The sequence below is a fragment of the Scyliorhinus torazame genome, chromosome 14 (genome assembly GCF_047496885.1).
Source record: "Scyliorhinus torazame isolate Kashiwa2021f chromosome 14, sScyTor2.1, whole genome shotgun sequence".
Classification (NCBI taxonomy): Eukaryota; Metazoa; Chordata; class Chondrichthyes; order Carcharhiniformes; family Scyliorhinidae; genus Scyliorhinus; species Scyliorhinus torazame.
Genome location: NC_092720.1, coordinates 228,908,952 through 228,928,696, shown reverse-complemented (window position 1 = coordinate 228,928,696; position 19,745 = coordinate 228,908,952). Strand labels below are relative to the sequence as shown.

The 19,745-nt window shown below is 63.8% G+C and overlaps 2 protein-coding genes across 2 annotated transcripts in view; one reads left to right on the top strand and one right to left on the bottom strand.

The window, feature by feature from the left end:
* The window catches only part of ercc6l (excision repair cross-complementation group 6-like), a 31,985-nt gene extending 22,300 nt beyond the window's left edge, over positions 1-9,685 (bottom strand). Inside the window, 1 exon segment of the mRNA XM_072475830.1 lies at positions 9,155-9,685. Within this exon segment, the coding sequence (XP_072331931.1) occupies positions 9,155-9,668 (514 nt within the window). The 5' untranslated portion in view covers positions 9,669-9,685.
* Positions 9,686-12,090: 2,405 nt separating this feature from the next.
* Positions 12,091-19,745, top strand: part of LOC140389448 (nucleoside diphosphate kinase homolog 5-like) — a 170,985-nt gene continuing 163,330 nt past the window's right edge. The window contains exon 1 of the mRNA XM_072473583.1: positions 12,091-12,141. The gene's annotated coding sequence lies outside the window, so the exon portion shown is untranslated. The remainder of the gene's footprint in view (positions 12,142-19,745) is intronic.

The window sequence follows — 19,745 nt, the reverse complement described above, 5'->3', positions numbered from 1 at the left end:
CTCTCTCCGTCCCCCACCTCCCCCTCTCTCTCCGTCCCCCCCTCCCCCTCTCTCTCCGTCCCCCACCTCCCCCTCTCTCTCCGTCCCCCACCTCCCCCTCTCTCTCCGTCCCCCACCTCCCTCTCTCTCCGTCCCCCACCTCCCCCTCTCTCTCCGTCCCCCACCTCCCCCTCTCTCTCCGTCCCCCACCTCCCCCTCACTCTCCGTCCCCCACCTCCCCCTCTCTCTCCGTCCCCCACCTCCCCCTCTCTCTCCGCCCCCCACCTCCCCCTCTCTCTCCGCCCCCCACCTCCCCCTCTCTCTCCGCCCCCCACCTCCCCCTCTCTCTCCGTCCCCCCCCTCCCCCTCTCTCTCCGTCCCTCCCTCCCTCCCTCCCCCTCTGTCCCCCTCTCTCTCCGTCCCTCCCTCCCCCTCTGTCCCCCACTCCCCGTCTCTCTCCGCCCCCCACCTCCCCCTCTCTCTCCGTCCCCCACCTCCCCCTCTCTCTCCGTCCCCCACCTCCCCCCCTCTCTCCGTCCCCCACCTCCCCCCCTCTCTCCGTCCCCCACCTCCCCCCCTCTCTCCGTCCCCCACCTCCCCCCCTCTCTCCGTCCCCCACCTCCCCCCCTCTCTCCGTCCCCCACCTACCCCCCTCTCTCCGTCCCCCACCTACCCCCCTCTCTCCGTCCCCCACCTCCCCCCCTCTCTCCGTCCCCCACCTACCCCCCTCTCTCCGTCCCCCACCTCCCCCCCCTCTCCGTCCCCCACCTCCCCCTCTCTCTCCGTCCCCCACCTCCCCCTCTCTCTCCGTCCCCCCACCTCCCCCTCTCTCTCCGTCCCCCACCTCCCCCTCTCTCTCCGTCCCCCACCTCCCCCTCTCTCTCCGTCCCCCACCTCCCCCTCTCTCTCCGTCCCCCACCTCCCCCTCTCTCACCGCCCCCCACCTCCCCCTCTCTCACCGCCCCCCCACCCCCCCCCTCGCTCTCCGTCCCCCACCTCCCCCTCTCTCTCCGTCCCCCACTCCCCCCTCTCTCTCCGTCCCCCACTCCCCCCTCTCTCTCCGTCCCCCACTCCCCCCTCTCTCTCCGTCCCCCACTCCCCCCTCTCTCTCCGTCCCCCACCTCCCCCGCTCTCTCCGTCCCCCACCTCCCCCTCTCTCTCCGTCCCCCACCTCCCCCTCTCTCTCCGTCCCCCCTCCCCCCCTCTCTCCGTCCCCCACCTCCCCCCTCTCTCCGTCCCCCACCTCCCCCTCTCTCTCCGTCCCCCACTCCCCCTCTCTCTCCGTCCCCCACCTCCCCCTCTCTCTCCGTCCCCCACCTCCCCCTCTCTCTCCGTCCCCCACCTCCCCCTCTCTCTCCGTCCCCCACCTCCCCCTCTCTCTCCGTCCCCCCCTCCCCCTCCGTCCCCCCCTCCCCCTCTCTCTCCGTCCCCCACCTCCCCCTCTCTCTCCGTCCCCCACCTCCCCCTCTCTCTCCGTCCCCCACCTCCCCCTCTCTCTCCGTCCCCCCCTCCCCCTCCGTCCCCCCACCTCCCCCTCTCTCCCCGTCCCCCACCTCCCCCCTCTCTCCGTCCCCCACCTCCCCCCCTCTCTCCGTCCCCCACCTCCCCCCCTCTCTCCGTCCCCCACCTCCCCCCTCTCCCCGTCCCCCCCTCCCCCTCTCTCTCCGTCCCCCACCTCCCCCTCTCTCTCCGCCCCCCCACCTCCCCCTCTCTCTCCGCCCCCCACCTCCCCCTCTCTCTCCGTCCCCCACCTCCCCCTCTCTCTCCGTCCCCCACCTCCCCCTCTCTCTCCGTCCCCCACCTCCCCCCCTCTCTCCGTCCCCCACCTCCCCCTCTCTCTCCGTCCCCCGACCTCCCCCTCTCTCTCCGCCCCCCACTCTCTCTCCGTCCCCCACTCTCTCTCCGTCCCCCACTCTCTCTCCGTCCCCCACTCCCCCTCTCTCTCCGCCCACCTCCCCCTCTCTCTCCGCCCCCCACCTCCCCCTCTCTCTCCGCCCCCCACCTCCCCCTCTCTCTCCGCCCCCCCACCTCCCCCTCTCTCTCCGTCCCCCACCTCCCCCTCTCTCTCCGTCCCCCACCTCCCCCTCTCTCTCCGTCCCCCACCTCCCCCTCTCTCTCCGTCCCTCCCTCCCCCCCATCCCCCTCTCGCTCCGTCCCCCACCTCCCCCCTCTCTCCGCCCCCCCCCCCCCTCCGTCCCCCACTCTCCCTCCGTCCCCCACTCCCCCCTCTCTCTCCGTCCCCCACTCCCCCCTCTCTCTCCGTCCCCCACCTCCCCCTCTCTCTCCGTCCCCCACCTCCCCCTCTCTCTCCGTCCCCCACCTCCCCCTCTCTCTCCGTCCCCCACCTCCCCCTCTCTCTCCGTCCCCCCCTCCCCCTCTCTCTCCGTCCCCCACCTCCCCCTCTCTCTCCGTCCCCCACCTCCCCCTCTCTCTCCGTCCCCCACCTCCCCCTCTCTCTCCGTCCCCCCCTCCCCCTCTCTCTCCGTCCCCCACCTCCCCCTCTCTCTCCGTCCCCCACCTCCCCCTCTCTCTCCGTCCCCCACCTCCCCTCTCTCTCCGTCCCCCACTCCCCCCTCTCTCTCCGTCCCCCACCTCCCTCTCTCTCCGTCCCCCACCTCCCCCTCTCTCTCCGTCCCCCACCTCCCCCTCACTCTCCGTCCCCCACCTCCCCCTCTCTCTCCGTCCCCCACCTCCCCCTCTCTCTCCGCCCCCCACCTCCCCCTCTCTCTCCGCCCCCCACCTCCCCCTCTCTCTCCGTCCCCCCCCTCCCCCTCTCTCTCCGTCCCTCCCTCCCCCCCTCCCTCTCCGTCCCTCCCTCCCCCCCTCTCTCTCCGTCCCTCCCTCCCCCCCCTCCCCCTCTGTCCCCCACTCTCTCCGCCCCCCACCTCCCCCTCTCTCTCCGTCCCCCACCTCCCCCTCTCTCTCCGTCCCCCCCTCCCACTCTCTCTCCGTCCCCCACCTCCCCCTCTCTCTCCGTCCCCCACCTCCCCCTCTCTCTCCGTCCCCCACCTCCCCCTCTCTCTCCGCCCCCCACCTCCCCCTCTCTCTCCGCCCCCCACCTCCCCCTCTCTCTCCGTCCCCCACCTCCCCCTCTCTCACCGCCCCCCACCTCCCCCTCGCTCTCCGTCCCCCACCTCCCCCTCTCTCTCCGCCCCCCCACCCCCCCCCCTCGCTCTCCGTCCCCCACCTCCCCCTCTCTCTCCGCCCCCCCACCCCCCCCCTCGCTCTCCGTCCCCCACCTCCCCCTCTCTCTCCGTCCCCCCACCTCCCCCTCTCTCTCCGTCCCCCACCTCCCCCTCTCTCTCCGCCCCCCACCTCCCCCTCTCTCTCCGTCCCCCACCTCCCCCTCTCTCTCCGTCCCCCACCTCCCCCTCTCTCTCCGTCCCCCACCTCCCCCTCTCTCACCGCCCCCCACCTCCCCCTCTCTCTCCGCCCCCCCCACCCCCCCCTCGCTCTCCGTCCCCCACCTCCCCCTCTCTCTCCGCCCCCCCACCCCCCCCTCGCTCTCCGTCCCCCACCTCCCCCTCTCTCTCCGTCCCCCACCTCCCCCTCTCTCTCCATCCCCCCACCTCCCCCTCTCTCTCCGTCCCCCACCTCCCCCTCTCTCGCCGTCCCCCACCTCCCCCTCTCTCTCCGTCCCCCACCTCCCCCTCTCTCTCCGCCCCCCACCTCCCCCTCTCTCCCCGCCCCCCACCTCCCCCTCTCTCCCCGTCCCCCACCTCCCCCTCTCTCTCCGTCCCCCACCTCCCCCTCTCTCGCCGTCCCCCACCTCCCCCTCTCTCGCCGTCCCCCACCTCCCCCTCTCTCGCCGTCCCCCACCTCCCCCTCTCTCTCCGTCCCCCACCTCCCCCTCACTCTCCGTCCCCCACCTCCCCCTCTCTCTCCCTCCGTCCCCCACCTCCCCCTCTCTCTCCGTCCCCCACCTCCCCCTCTCTCTCCGTCCCCCACCTCCCCCCTCTCTCTCCGCCCCCCCACCTCTCTCCGCCCCCCCCACCTCCCCCTCTCTCTCCGTCCCCCCCTCCCCTCTCTCTCCGTCCCCCACCTCCCCCTCTCTCTCCGTCCCCCCCTCTCTCCGTCCCCCCCTCTCTCCGTCCCCCCCTCTCTCCGTCCCCCCCTCTCTCCGTCCCCCCCCTCCCCCCTCTCTCCGTCCCCCACCTCCCCCTCTCTCTCCGTCCCCCACTCCCCCTCTCTCTCCGTCCCCCACCTCCCCCTCTCTCTCCGTCCCCCACCTCCCCCTCTCTCTCCGTCCCCCACCTCCCCCTCTCTCTCCGTCCCCCACCTCCCCCTCTCTCTCCGTCCCCCCCTCCCCCTCCGTCCCCCCCTCCCCCTCTCTCTCCGTCCCCCACCTCCCCCTCTCTCTCCGTCCCCCACCTCCCCCTCTCTCTCCGTCCCCCACCTCCCCCTCTCTCTCCGTCCCCCACCTCCCCCTCTCTCTCCGTCCCCCCCTCCCCCTCCGTCCCCCACCTCCCCCTCCCCCACCTCCCCCCTCTCTCCGTCCCCCACCTCCCCCCCTCTCTCCGTCCCCCACCTCCCCCCCTCTCTCCGTCCCCCACCTCCCCCCTCTCCCCGTCCCCCCTCCCCCTCTCTCTCCGTCCCCCACCTCCCCCTCTCTCTCCGCCCCCCCCACCTCCCCTCTCTCTCCGCCCCCCACCTCCCCCTCTCTCTCCGCCCCCCACCTCCCCCTCTCTCTCCGTCCCCCACCTCCCCCTCTCTCTCCGTCCCCCACCTCCCCCCCTCTCTCCGTCCCCCACCTCCCCCCCCCTCTCCGTCCCCCACCTCCCCCTCTCTCTCCGCCCCCCACTCTCTCTCCGCCCCCCACTCTCTCTCCGTCCCCCACTCTCTCTCCGTCCCCCACTCCCCCTCTCTCTCCGCCCCCCACCTCCCCCTCTCTCTCCGCCCCCCACCTCCCCCTCTCTCTCCGCCCCCCACCTCCCCCTCTCTCTCCGCCCCCCACCTCCCCCACTCTCTCCGTCCCCCACCTCCCCCTCTCTCTCCGTCCCCCACCTCCCCCTCTCTCTCCGTCCCTCCCTCCCCCCCACCCCCCTCTCGCTCCGTCCCCCACCTCCCCCCTCTCTCCGCCCCCCCCTCCCCCTCCGCCCCCCACTCCCCCTCCGTCCCCCACTCCCCCCTCTCTCTCCGTCCCCCACTCCCCCCTCTCTCTCCGTCCCCCACTCCCCCCTCTCTCTCCGTCCCCCACCTCCCCCTCTCTCTCCGTCCCCCACCTCCCCCTCTCTCTCCGTCCCCCACCTCCCCCTCTCTCTCCGTCCCCCACCTCCCCCTCTCTCTCCGTCCCCCCCTCCCCCTCTCTCTCCGTCCCCCACCTCCCCCTCTCTCTCCGTCCCCCACCTCCCCCTCTCTCTCCGTCCCCCCCTCCCCCTCTCTCTCCGTCCCCCACCTCCCCCTCTCTCTCCGTCCCCCACCTCCCCTCTCTCTCCGTCCCCCACCTCCCCTCTCTCTCCGTCCCCCACCTCCCCCTCTCTCTCCGTCCCCCACCTCCCCCTCACTCTCCGTCCCCCACCTCCCCCTCTCTCTCCGTCCCCCACCTCCCCCTCTCTCTCCGCCCCCCACCTCCCCCTCTCTCTCCGCCCCCCACCTCCCCCTCTCTCTCCGTCCCCCCCTCCCCCTCTCTCTCCGTCCCTCCCTCCCCCCCTCCCCCTCTGTCCCCCTCTCTCTCCGTCCCCCCCTCCCCCTCTGTCCCCCACTCCCCGTCTCTCTCCGCCCCCCACCTCCCCCTCTCTCTCCGTCCCCCACCTCCCCCTCTCTCTCCGTCCCCCACCTACCCCCCTCTCTCCGTCCCCCACCTCCCCCCCTCTCTCCGTCCCCCACCTCCCCCCCTATCTCCGTCCCCCACCTCTCTCCGTCCCCCACCTACCCCCCTCTCTCCGTCCCCCACCTACCCCCCTCTCTCCGTCCCCCACCTCCCCCCCTCTCTCCGTCCCCCACCTACCCCCCTCTCTCCGTCCCCCACCTCCCCCCCCTCTCCGTCCCCCACCTCCCCCTCTCTCTCCGTCCCCCACCTCCCCCTCTCTCTCCGTCCCCCCACCTCCCCCTCTCTCTCCGTCCCCCACCTCCCCCTCTCTCTCCGTCCCCCACCTCCCCCTCTCTCTCCGTCCCCCACCTCCCCCTCTCTCTCCGTCCCCCACCTCCCCCTCTCTCACCGCCCCCCACCTCCCCCTCTCTCACCGCCCCCCCACCCCCCCCCTCGCTCTCCGTCCCCCACCTCCCCCTCTCTCTCCGTCCCCCACTCCCCCCTCTCTCTCCGTCCCCCACTCCCCCCTCTCTCTCCGTCCCCCACTCCCCCCTCTCTCTCCGTCCCCCACTCCCCCCTCTCTCTCCGTCCCCCACCTCCCCCTCTCTCTCCGTCCCCCACCTCCCCCTCTCTCTCCGTCCCCCACCTCCCCCTCTCTCTCCGTCCCCCACCTCCCCCTCTCTCTCCGTCCCCCCCTCCCCCCCTCTCTCCGTCCCCCACCTCCCCCCTCTCTCCGTCCCCCACCTCCCCCTCTCTCTCCGTCCCCCACTCCCCCTCTCTCTCCGTCCCCCACCTCCCCCTCTCTCTCCGTCCCCCACCTCCCCCTCTCTCTCCGTCCCCCACCTCCCCCTCTCTCTCCGTCCCCCACCTCCCCCTCTCTCTCCGTCCCCCCCTCCCCCTCCGTCCCCCCCTCCCCCTCTCTCTCCGTCCCCCACCTCCCCCTCTCTCTCCGTCCCCCACCTCCCCCTCTCTCCGTCCCCCACCTCCCCCTCTCTCTCCGTCCCCCCCTCCCCCTCCGTCCCCCACCTCCCCCTCTCTCCCCGTCCCCCACCTCCCCCCTCTCTCCGTCCCCCACCTCCCCCCCTCTCTCCGTCCCCCACCTCCCCCTCTCCCCGTCCCCCCCTCCCCCTCTCTCTCCGTCCCCCACCTCCCCCTCTCTCTCCGCCCCCCCACCTCCCCCTCTCTCTCCGCCCCCCACCTCCCCCTCTCTCTCCGCCCCCCACCTCCCCCTCTCTCTCCGTCCCCCACCTCCCCCTCTCTCTCCGTCCCCCACCTCCCCCTCTCTCTCCGTCCCCCACCTCCCCCTCTCTCTCCGTCCCCCACCTCCCCCCCTCTCTCCGTCCCCCACCTCCCCCTCTCTCTCCGTCCCCCGACCTCCCCCTCTCTCTCCGCCCCCCACTCTCTCTCCGTCCCCCACTCTCTCTCCGTCCCCCACTCTCTCTCCGTCCCCCACTCCCCCTCTCTCTCCGCCCCCCACCTCCCCCTCTCTCTCCGCCCCCCACCTCCCCCTCTCTCTCCGCCCCCCACCTCCCCCTCTCTCTCCGCCCCCCACCTCCCCCTCTCTCTCCGCCCCCCACCTCCCCCTCTCTCTCCGCCCCCCACCTCCCCCTCTCTCTCCGCCCCCCACCTCCCCCCCTCTCTCCGCCCCCCACCTCCCCCTCTCTCTCCGCCCCCCACCTCCCCCTCTCTCTCCGTCCCCCACTTCCCCCTCTCTCTCCGTCCCCCACCTCCCCCTCTCTCTCCGTCCCCCACCTCCCCCTCTCTCTCCGTCCCTCCCTCCCCCCCATCCCCCTCTCGCTCCGTCCCCCACCTCCCCCCTCTCTCCGCCCCCCCCTCCCCCTCCGTCCCCCACTCTCCCTCCGTCCCCCACTCCCCCCTCTCTCTCCGTCCCCCACTCCCCCCTCTCTCTCCGTCCCCCACCTCCCCCTCTCTCTCCGTCCCCCACCTCCCCCTCTCTCTCCGTCCCCCACCTCCCCCTCTCTCTCCGTCACCCACCTCCCCCTCTCTCTCCGCCCCCCACCTCCCCCTCTCTCTCCATCCCCCCACCTCCCCCTCTCTCTCCGTCCCCCACCTCCCCCTCTCTCTCCGCCCCCCACCTCCCCCTCTCTCTCCGCCCCCCACCTCCCCCTCTCTCTCCGCCCCCCACCTCCCCCTCTCTCTCCGACCCCCACCTCCCCCTCTCTCTCCGTCCCCCACCTCCCCCTCTCTCTCCGCCCCCCACCTCCCCCTCTCTCCCCGTCCCCCACCTCTCTCTCCGACCCCCACCTCCCCCTCTCTCTCCGACCCCCACCTCCCCCTCTCTCTCCGTCCCCCACCTCCCCCCCTCTCTCCGTCCCCCACCTCCCCCCCTCTCTCCGTCCCCCACTCCCCCCTCTCTCCGTCCCCCACCTCCCCCTCTCTCTCCGCCCCCCCACCTCCCCCCCTCTCTCCGTCCCCCACCTCCCCCTCTCTCTCCGTCCCCCACCTCCCCCTCTCTCTCCGTCCCCCACCTCCCCCTCTCTCTCCGTCCCCCACCTCCCCCTCTCTCTCCGTCCCCCACCTCCCCCTCTCTCTACGCCCCCCACCTCCCCCTCTCTCTCCGACCCCCACCTCCCCCTCTCTCTCCGCCCCCCACCTCCCCCTCTCTCTCCGTCCCCCACCTCCCCCTCTCTCTCCGCCCCCCACCTCCCCCTCTCTCTCCGCCCCCCACCTCCCCCTCTCTCTCCGTCCCCCCACCTCCCCCTCTCTCTCCCTCCCCCCACCTCCCCCTCTCTCTCCGCCCCCCCACCTCCCCCCTCTCTCCGCCCCCCACCTCCCCCTCTCTCTCCGCCCCCCACCTCCCCCTCTCTCTCCGTCCCCCCACCTCCCCCTCTCTCTCCGCCCCCCACCTCCCCCTCTCTCTCCGCCCCCCACCTCCCCCTCTCTCCGCCCCCCACCTCCCCCTCTCTCTCCGCCCCCCACCTCCCCCTCTCTCTCCGTCCCCCACCTCCCCCCCTCTCTCCGCCCCCCACCTCCCCCTCTCTCTCCGCCCCCCACCTCCCCCTCTCTCTCCGCCCCCCACCTCCCCCTCTCTCCGCCCCCCACCTCCCCCTCTCTCTCCGCCCCCCACCTCCCCCTCTCTCTCCGCCCCCCACCTCCCCCTCTCTCTCCGTCCCCCACCTCCCCCCCTCTCTCCGTCCCCCACCTCCCCCTCTCTCTCCGTCCCCCACTCCCCCCTCTCTCCGTCCCCCACCTCCCCCTCTCTCCGTCCCCCACCTCCCCCTCTCTCTCCGTCCCCCACTCCCCTCTCTCTCCGCCCCCCACCTCCCCCTCTCTCCGTCCCCCACCTCCCCCCCTCTCTCTGTCCCCCACCTCCCCCTCTCTCTCCGTCCCCCCCTCCCCCCCTCTCTCCGTCCCCCACCTCCCCCTCTCTCCCCCCCCCCCGCCCCCCCCCAGTCTCAGCCCCACCTCTGACCCTCATGCCCGGGGTCCACTTGCTGAACTCTGCCGCCCAGCAGGGGAGCAGGGCGGTGGGCAGCAGCAGGAGGCAGGCGTGCAGCAGCTGCGAGTCGAACATGCCGGAGAGGAAGGCGATCAGCTGCACCGTCTTCCCCAGGCCCATGTCGTCGGCCAGGATGGCGCCGGGCGGGCTGGCGGCGTGGCGGCGGTGCAGGAAGGCCACGCCGCGGCGCTGGTGCGGGTACAGGCGGAGGTAGAGCTGGCGGTAGAGCGGGAGGCCGGAGCCGGGCAGCGGGATGAACTGGTCAGGCTCCTCGCCGTCCTCCTCGCCGCCCTCCCGCACGGCCGCCTCCAGCCGCTCCAGCCGCCGCCGCAGCTTCCCGCTCGGGCACAGCGCCTCCGCCTGCTGCAGCAGCTCCAGGGCGCGGTCCAGCCGGCCGGCCCGGGCCTCCTGCTTGCCCAGGCCCAGCAGCTGGCGGTACCGCGACCCGGATTCCTCCTCCATCCCGGCCTCGGCCGCCATGACAGGGGCAGCGGCGCCGCTCTGCGCCTGCGCGGGGGACGGACTCGTTACTCTGCGCCTGCGCGGGAGAGAAGGGGGCCGCTGTGCGCCTGCGCGGGGGAGAAGGGGGCCGCTGTGCGCCTGCGCGGGGGAGAAGGGGGCCGCTGTGCGCCTGCGCGGGGGAGAAGGGGGCCGCTGTGCGCCTGCGCGGGGGAGAAGGGGGCCGCTGTGCGCCTGCGCGGGGGAACGCTGGCCGTTCAACCGTCTTTAGCGCCAGAAATTCAAACCCGCCCGCCCCGCTCGGCCCCTCCCCCTTTTATGGACAGTGGGTCAGGGGCGCGCTCTCTGCGCCTGCGCGGGCGAACAGCGGCCTTTCAACCGCCTTCGAAGCCGCTCTGCCGGCCCCGCCCCCTTTTTATTGCCAGCGGCTGGCCGACCACCCGCTCACCCGGGGAAAGGAATCACCCTGCACGCTCCCCCTGCCTGGCTCTGCACCTACCCCACCACAGCAACATTGGAGAACCTGGGAGCCAGGAGTTAGGCCATTCGGCCCCTCAGACCTGCTCCGCCATTCATAAGGGCGGCACGGTAGTACCATGGTTAGCACTGTTGCTTCACAGCCAAGGTCCCGGGTTCGGTTCCCGGCTTGGGTCACTGTCTGTGCGGAGTCCGCACGTTCTCCCCGTGTCTGCGTGGGTTTCCTCCGGGCGCTCCGGTTTCCTCCCGCAGTCCAAAGACGTGCTGTTCGGTGAATTGGACATCCTGAATTCTCCCTCGGTGTACCCAAACAGGTGCCGGAATGTGGAGACTAGGGGCATTTCACAGTAACTTCATTGCAGCGTTAATGTAAACCTACTTGTGACAATAATAAAAATTATTATTATTAGATCACGGCCGACCCGGTTGTGGCCTCAACGCCACATTCCTGCCTGTCCCCTCGACCTTGACCCTCGACTCGAACCAACTCAATGAGCCAGCCCCAGCTTCCGTGTTTCAGTGAGGTCACGTCTCAATTTCTCAACTTCAACGGGCCCAGACTCTACTCGTCTCAGCAAATAAACCTTCGAACCTTCACCGACATTGGCAGAAAGGCACGGGGGGGGGGGGGGGGGTCTGCAGAGAAGATTCCCACACCACAGAGTGGTCATAGCACAGAAAGAGGCCATTGGGCCCGCCACCTTGGTGCTCTGCGCCTGCGCAGGCTTTGACAAAGAGTCGTCTGGACTCGAAACGGCTCTTTTTTCCCCCTACAGTTGCTTGCAGACCTGCTGAGATTTTCCGGCATTTTCTCTTTCGTTTCAGATTCCAGCATCCGCAGTAATTTGCTTTCATCTTGGTGCTAGCCCTCTAAAGGACCCGATCCAGGGCCTTCTTACCGTAGCCCTTCCCGATAATAACCCAATTCCCTGTTGAAGGCTTCGATTAGACCAGGCCTCCAGGCCGGGCACTCCAGAGCAGTTTCTCCCCATCGACTCTGTCCAGCCCCCTCGTGAGTTTGAACATCTCGATAAAATACCCTCTCAATATCCTGCTCTCCGAGTGGAATATTCTCAATCTATCCGCATCACTGGATCTGTTCTTGTAAACCTCTCCTGCATAATAACGTTCTTGCACTATGGATGGCCATCCGGTTTACGTGTGAGAGTGTGTGTGTCTGAGTGTGAGTATGTGAGTGTGTCTGAGTGTGAGTATGTGAGTGTGTCTGAGTGTGAGTATGTGAGTGTGTCTGAGTGTGAGTATGTGAGTGTGTCTGAGTGTGAGTATGTGAGTGTGAGTATGTGAGTGTCTGAGTGTGAGTATGTGAGTGTGTCTGAGTGTGAGTATGTGAGTGTCTGAGTGTGAGTATGTGAGTGTGTCTGAGTGTGAGTGTGTCTGAGTGTGAGTATGTGAGTGTCTGAGTGAGTATGTGTGTGAGTATGTGAGTGTGTCTGAGTGTGAGTATGTGAGTGTGTGTGAGTATGTGAGTGTGTCTGAGTGTGAGTATGTGAGTGTCTGAGTGTGAGTATGTGAGTGTATCTGAGTGTGAGTATGTGAGTGTGTCTGAGTGTGAGTATGTGAGTGTCTGAGTGTGAGTGTATCTGAGTGTGAGTATGTGAGTGTGTCTGAGTGTGAGTATGTGAGTGTGTGTGAGTGTGTCTGAGTGTGAGTGTCTGAGTGTGAGTGTGTCTGAGTGTGAGTATGTGAGTGTGTGTGAGTGTGTCTGAGTGTGAGTGTGTCTGAGTGTGAGTATGTGAGTGTGTGTGAGTGTGTCTGAGTGTGAGTGTGTCTGAGTGTGAGTATGCTTCTGTCTGTTTATTGATAAAAAGGTCATTCATTTAAAGTCCAGCCCTATCACATACCAGGTGCAGCAAAGGGAGGGGATGGCCAGAGGCTGAAACCTTGGGAAGGGTTTCGGTAGGCCAGCCCTCCCAGGCGACGGCGGCCAATCGGAAAGCAGGGACCGCATCCACTGACGTCATCTGGGGCGGGACAGATGCCCGTTACCAGGCAACAGGTGAGGAGCATGGGCCCAAAACAGGCGTCAAATAGGCCCGAGGGGGAACTGAGCCTAAAACAGGCGTTAAATAGGCCCGAGGGGGAACTGAGCCCAAAACAGGCGTTAAATAGGCCCGAGGGGGAACTGAGCCTAAAACAGGTGTTAAATAGGCCCGAGGGGGAACTGAGCCCAAAACAGGCGTTAAATAGGCCCGAGGGGGGAACTGAGCCCAAAACAGGCGTTAAATAGGCCCGAGGGGGAACTGAGCCCAAAACAGGCGTTAAATAGGCCCGAGGGGGAACTGAGCCCAAAACAGGCGTTAAATAGGCCCGAGGGGGAACTGAGCCCAAAACAGGTGTTAAATAGGCCCGAGGGGGAACTGAGCCCCAAACAGGTGTTAAATAGGCCCGAGGGGGAACTGAGCCCAAAACAGGTGTTAAATAGGCCCGAGGGGGAACTGAGCCCAAAACAGGTGTTAAATAGGCCCAAGGGGGAGCTGAGCCCAAAACAGGCGTTAAATAGGCCCGAGGGGGAACTGAGCCCAAAACAGGCGTTAAATAGGCCCGAGGGGGAACTGAGCCCAAAACAGGCGTTAAATTGGCCCGAGGGGGGAACTGAGCCCAAAACAGGCGTTAAATAGGCCCGAGGGGGAACTGAGCCCAAAACAGGTGTTAAATAGGCCCGAGGGGGAACTGAGCCCAAAACAGGCGTTAAATTGGCCCGAGGGGGGAACTGAGCCCAAAACAGGCGTTAAATAGGCCCGAGGGGGTATTGAGCCCAAAACAGGTGTTAAATAGGCCCGAGGGGAAACTGAGCCCAAAACAGGTGTTAAATAGGCCCAAGGGGGAACTGAGTCCAAAACAGGCGTTAAATAGGCCCGAGGGGGAACTGAGCCCAAAACAGGTGTTTAATAGGCCCGAGTGGGGGGGGGGGACTGAGACCAAAACAGGTGTTAAATATACCCGAGGGGGGATTGAGGCAGAAACAGGCGTTAAATAGGCCCGAGGGGGAACTGAGCCCAAAACAAGTGTTAAATAGGCCCGAGGGGGAACTGAGCCCAAAATAGGCGTTCAATAGGCCCGAAGGGGGGGGGAACTGAGCCCAAAACAGGTGTTAAATAGGCCCGAGGGGGGATTGAGGCAGAAACAGGCGTTAAATAGGCCCGAGGGGAGAATGAGCCCAAAACAGGTGGTAAATAGGCCCGAGGTGTAACTGAGCCCAAAACAGGCGTTAAATAGGCCCGAGGGGAGAATGAGCCCTAAACAGGTGTTAAATAGGCCCGAGGGGGGAACTGAGCCCAAAACAGGTGTTAAATAGGCCCGAGGGGGAACTGAGCCCCAAACAGGTGTTAAATAGGCCCGAGGGGGAACTGAGCCCAAAACAGGTGTTAAATAGGCCCGAGGGGGAACTGAGCCCAAAACAGGTGTTAAATAGGCCCAAGGGGGAGCTGAGCCCAAAACAGGCGTTAAATAGGCCCGAGGGGGAACTGAGCCCAAAACAGGCGTTAAATAGGCCCGAGGGGGAACTGAGCCCAAAACAGGCGTTAAATTGGCCCGAGGGGGGAACTGAGCCCAAAACAGGCGTTAAATAGGCCCGAGGGGGAACTGAGCCCAAAACAGGTGTTAAATAGGCCCGAGGGGGAACTGAGCCCAAAACAGGCGTTAAATTGGCCCGAGGGGGGAACTGAGCCCAAAACAGGCGTTAAATAGGCCCGAGGGGGTATTGAGCCCAAAACAGGTGTTAAATAGGCCCGAGGGGAAACTGAGCCCAAAACAGGTGTTAAATAGGCCCAAGGGGGAACTGAGTCCAAAACAGGCGTTAAATAGGCCCGAGGGGGAACTGAGCCCAAAACAGGTGTTTAATAGGCCCGAGTGGGGGGGGGGGACTGAGACCAAAACAGGTGTTAAATATACCCGAGGGGGGATTGAGGCAGAAACAGGCGTTAAATAGGCCCGAGGGGGAACTGAGCCCAAAACAAGTGTTAAATAGGCCCGAGGGGGAACTGAGCCCAAAATAGGCGTTCAATAGGCCCGAAGGGGGGGGGAACTGAGCCCAAAACAGGTGTTAAATAGGCCCGAGGGGGGATTGAGGCAGAAACAGGCGTTAAATAGGCCCGAGGGGAGAATGAGCCCAAAACAGGTGGTAAATAGGCCCGAGGTGTAACTGAGCCCAAAACAGGCGTTAAATAGGCCCGAGGGGAGAATGAGCCCTAAACAGGTGTTAAATAGGCCCGAGGGGGGAACTGAGCCCAAAACAGGTGTTAAATAGGCCCGAGGGGGAACTGAGTCCAAAACAGGCGTTAAATAGGCCCGAGTTGTAACTGAGCCCAAAACAGGCGTTAAATAGGACCGAGGGGAGACTGAGCCCAAAACAGGTGTTAAATAGGCCCGAGGGGGAACCGAGCCCAAAACAGGCATTAAATAGGCCCGAGGGGGGGGGAACTGAGCCCAAAGCAGGTGTTAAATAGGCCCGAGGGGAACTGAGCCCAAAAGAGGTGTTAAATAGGCCCGGGGTGCAACTGAGCCCAAAACAGGTGTTAAATAGGCCCGAGGGGGAACTGAGCCCCAAACAGGAGTTAAATAGGCCCGAGGGGGGATTGAGGCAGAAACAGGTGTTAAATAGGCCCGAGGGGGAACTGAACCCAAAACAGATGTTAAATAGGCCTGAGGGGAAACTGAGCCCAAAACAGGTGTTAAATAGGCCCGGGGTGCAACTGAGCCCAAAACAGGTGTTAAATAGGCCCGAGGGGGAACTGAGCCCAAAACAGGTGTTAAATAGGCCCGGGGGTAGAACTGAGCCCAAAACAGGCGTTAAATTGGCCCGAGGGGGTATTGAGCCCAAAACAGGTGTTAAATATGCCCGAGGTGGAACTGAGCCCAAAACAGGTGTTAAATAGGCCTGGGGGGAGAACTGAGCTCAAAACAGGTGTTACATAGGCCCGAGTGGGAACTGAGCCCAAAACAGGCGTTTTAGTAGGCCCGAGGGGGAACTGAGTCCAAAACAGGAGTTAAATAGGCCCGAGGGGGAACTGAGCCCCAAACAGGAGTTAAATAGGCCCGAGGGGGAACTGAGCCCAAAACAGGTGTTAAATAGGCCCGAGGGGGAACTGAGCCCAAAACAGGCGTTCAATAGGCCCGAGGGGGGATTGAGGCAGAAACAGGCGTTAAATAGGCCCGAGGGGGAACTGAGCCCAAAACAAGTGTTAAATAGACCCGAGGGGGAACTGAGCCCAAAACAGGCGTTCAATAGGCCCGAATGGGGGGGGGGGAAACTGAGCCCAAAACAGGTGTTAAATAGGCCCGAGGAGGGATTGAGGCAGAAACAGGCGTTAAATAGGCCCGAGGGGAGAATGAGCCCAAAACAAGTGTTAAATAGGCCCGAGGGGGAACTGAGCCCAAAACAGGCGTTCAATAGGCCCGAGGGGGGGGGGGGGGAACTGAGCCCAAAACAGGTGTTAAATAGGCCCGAGGGGAGAATGAGCCCAAAACAGGTGGTAAATAGGCCCAAGGTGTAACTGAGCCGAAAACAGGCGTTAAATAGGCCCGAGGGGAGAATGAGCCCTAAACAGGTGTTAAATAGGCCCGAGGGGGGAACTGAGCCCAAAACAGGTGTTAAATAGGCCCGAGGGGGAACTGAGTCCAAAACAGGCGTTAAATAGGCCCGAGGTGTAACTGAGCCCAAAACAGGCGTTAAATAGGACCGAGGGGAGACTGAGCCCAAAACAGGTGTTAAATAGGCCCGAGGGGGAACTGAGCCCAAAACAGGCATTAAATAGGCCCAGGGGGGGGGAACTGAGCCCAAAACAGGTGTTAAATAGGCCCGAGGGGGAACTGAGCCCAAAACAGGCGTTAAATAGGCCCGAGGGGAGAATGAGCCCAAAACAGGTGTTAAATGGGCCCGAGGGGGAACTGAGCCCAAACCAGGCATTAAATAGGCCCGGGGGGGGGGGGGGGAACTGAGCCCAAAGCAGGTGTTAAATAGGCCCGAGGGGAGAACTGAGCCCAAAACAGGTGTTAAATATACCCGGGGGGGAACTGAGCCCCAAACAGGTGATAAATAGGCCCGAAGGGAGAACTGAGCCTAAAACAGGCGTTAAATAGGCCCGAGGGGGAACTGAGCCCAAAACGGGTGTTAAATAGGCCCGAGGGGAGATTGAGGCAGAAACAGGTGTTAAATAGGCCCGAGGGGAGAACTGAGCCCAAAACAGGTGTTAAATAGGCCCGAGGGGAGAACTGAGCCCAAATCAGGCGTTAAATAGGCCCGAGGGGGGAACTGAGCCCAAAACAGGCGTTAAATAGGCCCGAGGGGGAACTGAGCCCAAAACGGGTGTTAAATAGGCCCGAGGGGAGATTGAGGCAGAAACAGGTGTTAAATAGGCCCGAGGGGAGAACTGAGCCCAAAACAGGTGTTAAATAGGCCCGAGGGGAGAACTGAGCCCAAAACAGGCGTTAAATAGGCCCGAGGGGGGAACTGAGCCCAAAACAGGTGTTAAATAGGCCCGGGGTGCAACTGAGCCCAAAACAGGTGTTTAATAGGCCCGAGGTGTACCTGAGCCGCAAACAGGCGTTAAATAGGCCCGGGGTGCAACTGAGCTCAAAACAGGCGTTAAATAGGCCCGAGAGGGGGAACTGAGCCCAAAACAGGGGTTAAATAGGCCCGAGTGGGAATTGAGCCCAAAACAGGCGTTAAATAGGCCCGAGGGGGAACTGAGCCCAAAACAGGCGTTAAGCAGGCCCGAGGGGGCAACTGAGCCCAAAACAGGCGTTAAATAGGCCCGAGGGGGAACTGAGCTTAAAACAGGTGTTAAATAGGCCGAGGTGTAACTGAGCCCAAAACAGGCGTTAAATAGGCCTGGGGTGCAACTGAGCCCAAAACAGGTGTTTAATAGGTCAGAGGGGGGAACTGAGTCCAAAACAGGTGTTAAATAGGCCCGAGGTGTAACTGAGCTCAAAACAGGTGTTAAATAGGCCCGAGAGTTGAACTGAGCCCAAAAGAGGCGTTAAATAGGCCCGAGATGTAACTGAGCCCAAAACAGGTGTTAAATAGGCCCGAGGGGAAACTGAGCCCACAACAGGTGTTAAATTGGCCCGAGGGGAGAACTGAGCCCAAAACAGGAGTTAAATAGGCCCGAGGGGGAACTGAGCCCAAAACAGGTGTTAAATAGGCCCGAGGGGAAACTGAGCCCACAACAGGTGTTACATAGGCCCGAGGGGAGAACTGAGCCCAAAACAGGAGTTAAATAGGCCCGAGGGGGAACTGAGCCCAAAACAGGTGTTAAATAGGCCCGAGGTGTAACTGAGCCCAAAACAGGTGTTAAATAGGCCCAAGGGGGAACTGAGCCCAAAACAGGTGTTAAATAGGCCCGAGGTGTAACTGAGCCCAAAACAGGTGTTAAATAGGCCCAAGGGGGAACTGAGCCCAAAACAGGTGTTAAATAGGCCCGAGGGTTGAACTGAGCCCAAAACTGGAGTTAAATACGCCCGAGGGGAAACTGAGCCCACAACAGGTGTTAAATAGGCCCGAGGTGTAACTGAGCCCAAAACAGGTGTTAAATTGGCCCGAGGGGGAACTGAGCCCAAAACAGGTGTTAAATAGGCCCGAGGGTTGAACTGAGCCCAAAAGAGGCGTTAAATAGGCCCGAGATGTAACTGAGCCCAAAACAGGTGTTAAATAGGCCCGGGGGGGACCTGAACCCCAAATAGGTGTTAAATAGGCCCGGGGGGGACCTGAACCCCAAACAGGTGTTAAAGAGGCCCGAGGGGAACCTGAACCCCAAACAGGTGTTAAATAGGCCCGAGGGGGAGCTGAGCCCAAAACAGGTGTTAAATAGGCCCGTGGGGAGAACTGAGCCCAAAACAGGTGTTAAATATACCCGGGGGGGAACTGAGCCCCAAACAGGTGATAAATAGGCCCGAAGGGAGAACTGAGCCTAAAACAGGCGTTAAATAGGCCCGAGGGGGAACTGAGCCCAAAACGGGTGTTAAATATGCCCGAGGGGGGAACTGAGCCTAAAACAGCCGTTAAATAGGCCCGAGGGGGAACTGAGCCCAAAACGGGTGTTAAATAGGCCCGAGGGGAGATTGAGGCAGAAACAGGTGTTAAATAGGCCCGAGGGGAGAACTGAGCCCAAAAGAGGCGTTAAATAGGCCTGAGATGTAACTGAGCCCAAAACAGGTGTTAAATAGGCCCGAGGGGAAACTGAGCCCACAACAGGTGTTAAATTGGCCCGAGGGGAGAACTGAGCCCAAAACAGGAGTTAAATAGGCCCGAGGGGGAACTGAGCCCAAAACAGGTGTTAAATAGGCCCGAGGGGAAACTGAGCCCACAACAGGTGTTAAATAGGCCCGAGGGGAGAACTGAGCCCAAAACAGGAGTTAAATAGGCCCGAGGGGGAACTGAGCCCAAAACAGGTGTTAAATAGGCCCGAGGTGTAACTGAGCCCAAAACAGGTGTTAAATAGGCCCAAGGGGGAACTGAGCCCAAAACAGGTGTTAAATAGGCCCGAGGTGTAACTGAGCCCAAAACAGGTGTTAAATAGGCCCAAGGGGGAACTGAGCCCAAAACAGGTGTTAAATAGGCCCGAGGGTTGAACTGAGCCCAAAACTGGAGTTAAATACGCCCGAGGGGAAACTGAGCCCACAACAGGTGTTAAATAGGCCCGAGGTGTAACTGAGCCCAAAACAGGTGTTAAATTGGCCCGAGGGGGAACTGAGCCCAAAACAGGTGTTAAATAGGCCCGAGGGTTGAACTGAGCCCAAAAGAGGCGTTAAATAGGCCCGAGATGTAACTGAGCCCAAAACAGGTGTTAAATAGGCCCGGGGGGGACCTGAACCCCAAATAGGTGTTAAATAGGCCCGGGGGGGACCTGAACCCCAAACAGGTGTTAAATAGGCCCGAGGGGGACCTGAACCCCAAACAGGTGTTAAATAGGCCCGAGGGGGGAGCTGAGCCCAAAACAGGTGTTAAATAGGCCCGAGGGGAGAACTGAGCCCAAAACAGGCGTTAAATAGGCCCGAAGGGAAACTGAGCCCAAAACAGGCGTTAAATAGGCCCGAGGGGGGTTTGAGGGAGAAACAGGAGGTAATTGTACCTGGTCAGTGGACTGACCCAAAACCGCCAGGTGGTGTGGTCCCTTTATGCATTTGATTTCCGAAGCCTTTTCCCATTTAGAAAATAGTCTCTGCCTCCATTCTTCCTTCCAAAGTGCATAACCTCACACTTTTTCACATTGTATTCCATTTGCCACTTCATTGCCCGCTCTCCTAGCTTGTCCAAATCCTTCTGCAGCCCCCTTGCTTCATCACTACTACTTGTTCCTCTTTGTATCATCTGCAAATTTAGCAACAGAGCCTTCGGTACCTTCTTCCAGATCATTAATGTACATTGTGAAAAGTTGTGGTCCCAGCACAGACCTGAAAAGGACCCCTTTATCCCCACTCTCTGCCTTCTGCCAGTCAGCCAATCCTCGATCCATGCCAGGATCTTACCCTGAACACCATGGACTCTTAACTTATTTAGCAGCCTCCTCTCCTACTACAAATAGATCACTTCCACTGGCTCTGAGAGCTGCCAGCCATTCAAGCAGCGGGGGAGGCCACTGTGGAGGCAATAAGTAATAGCGC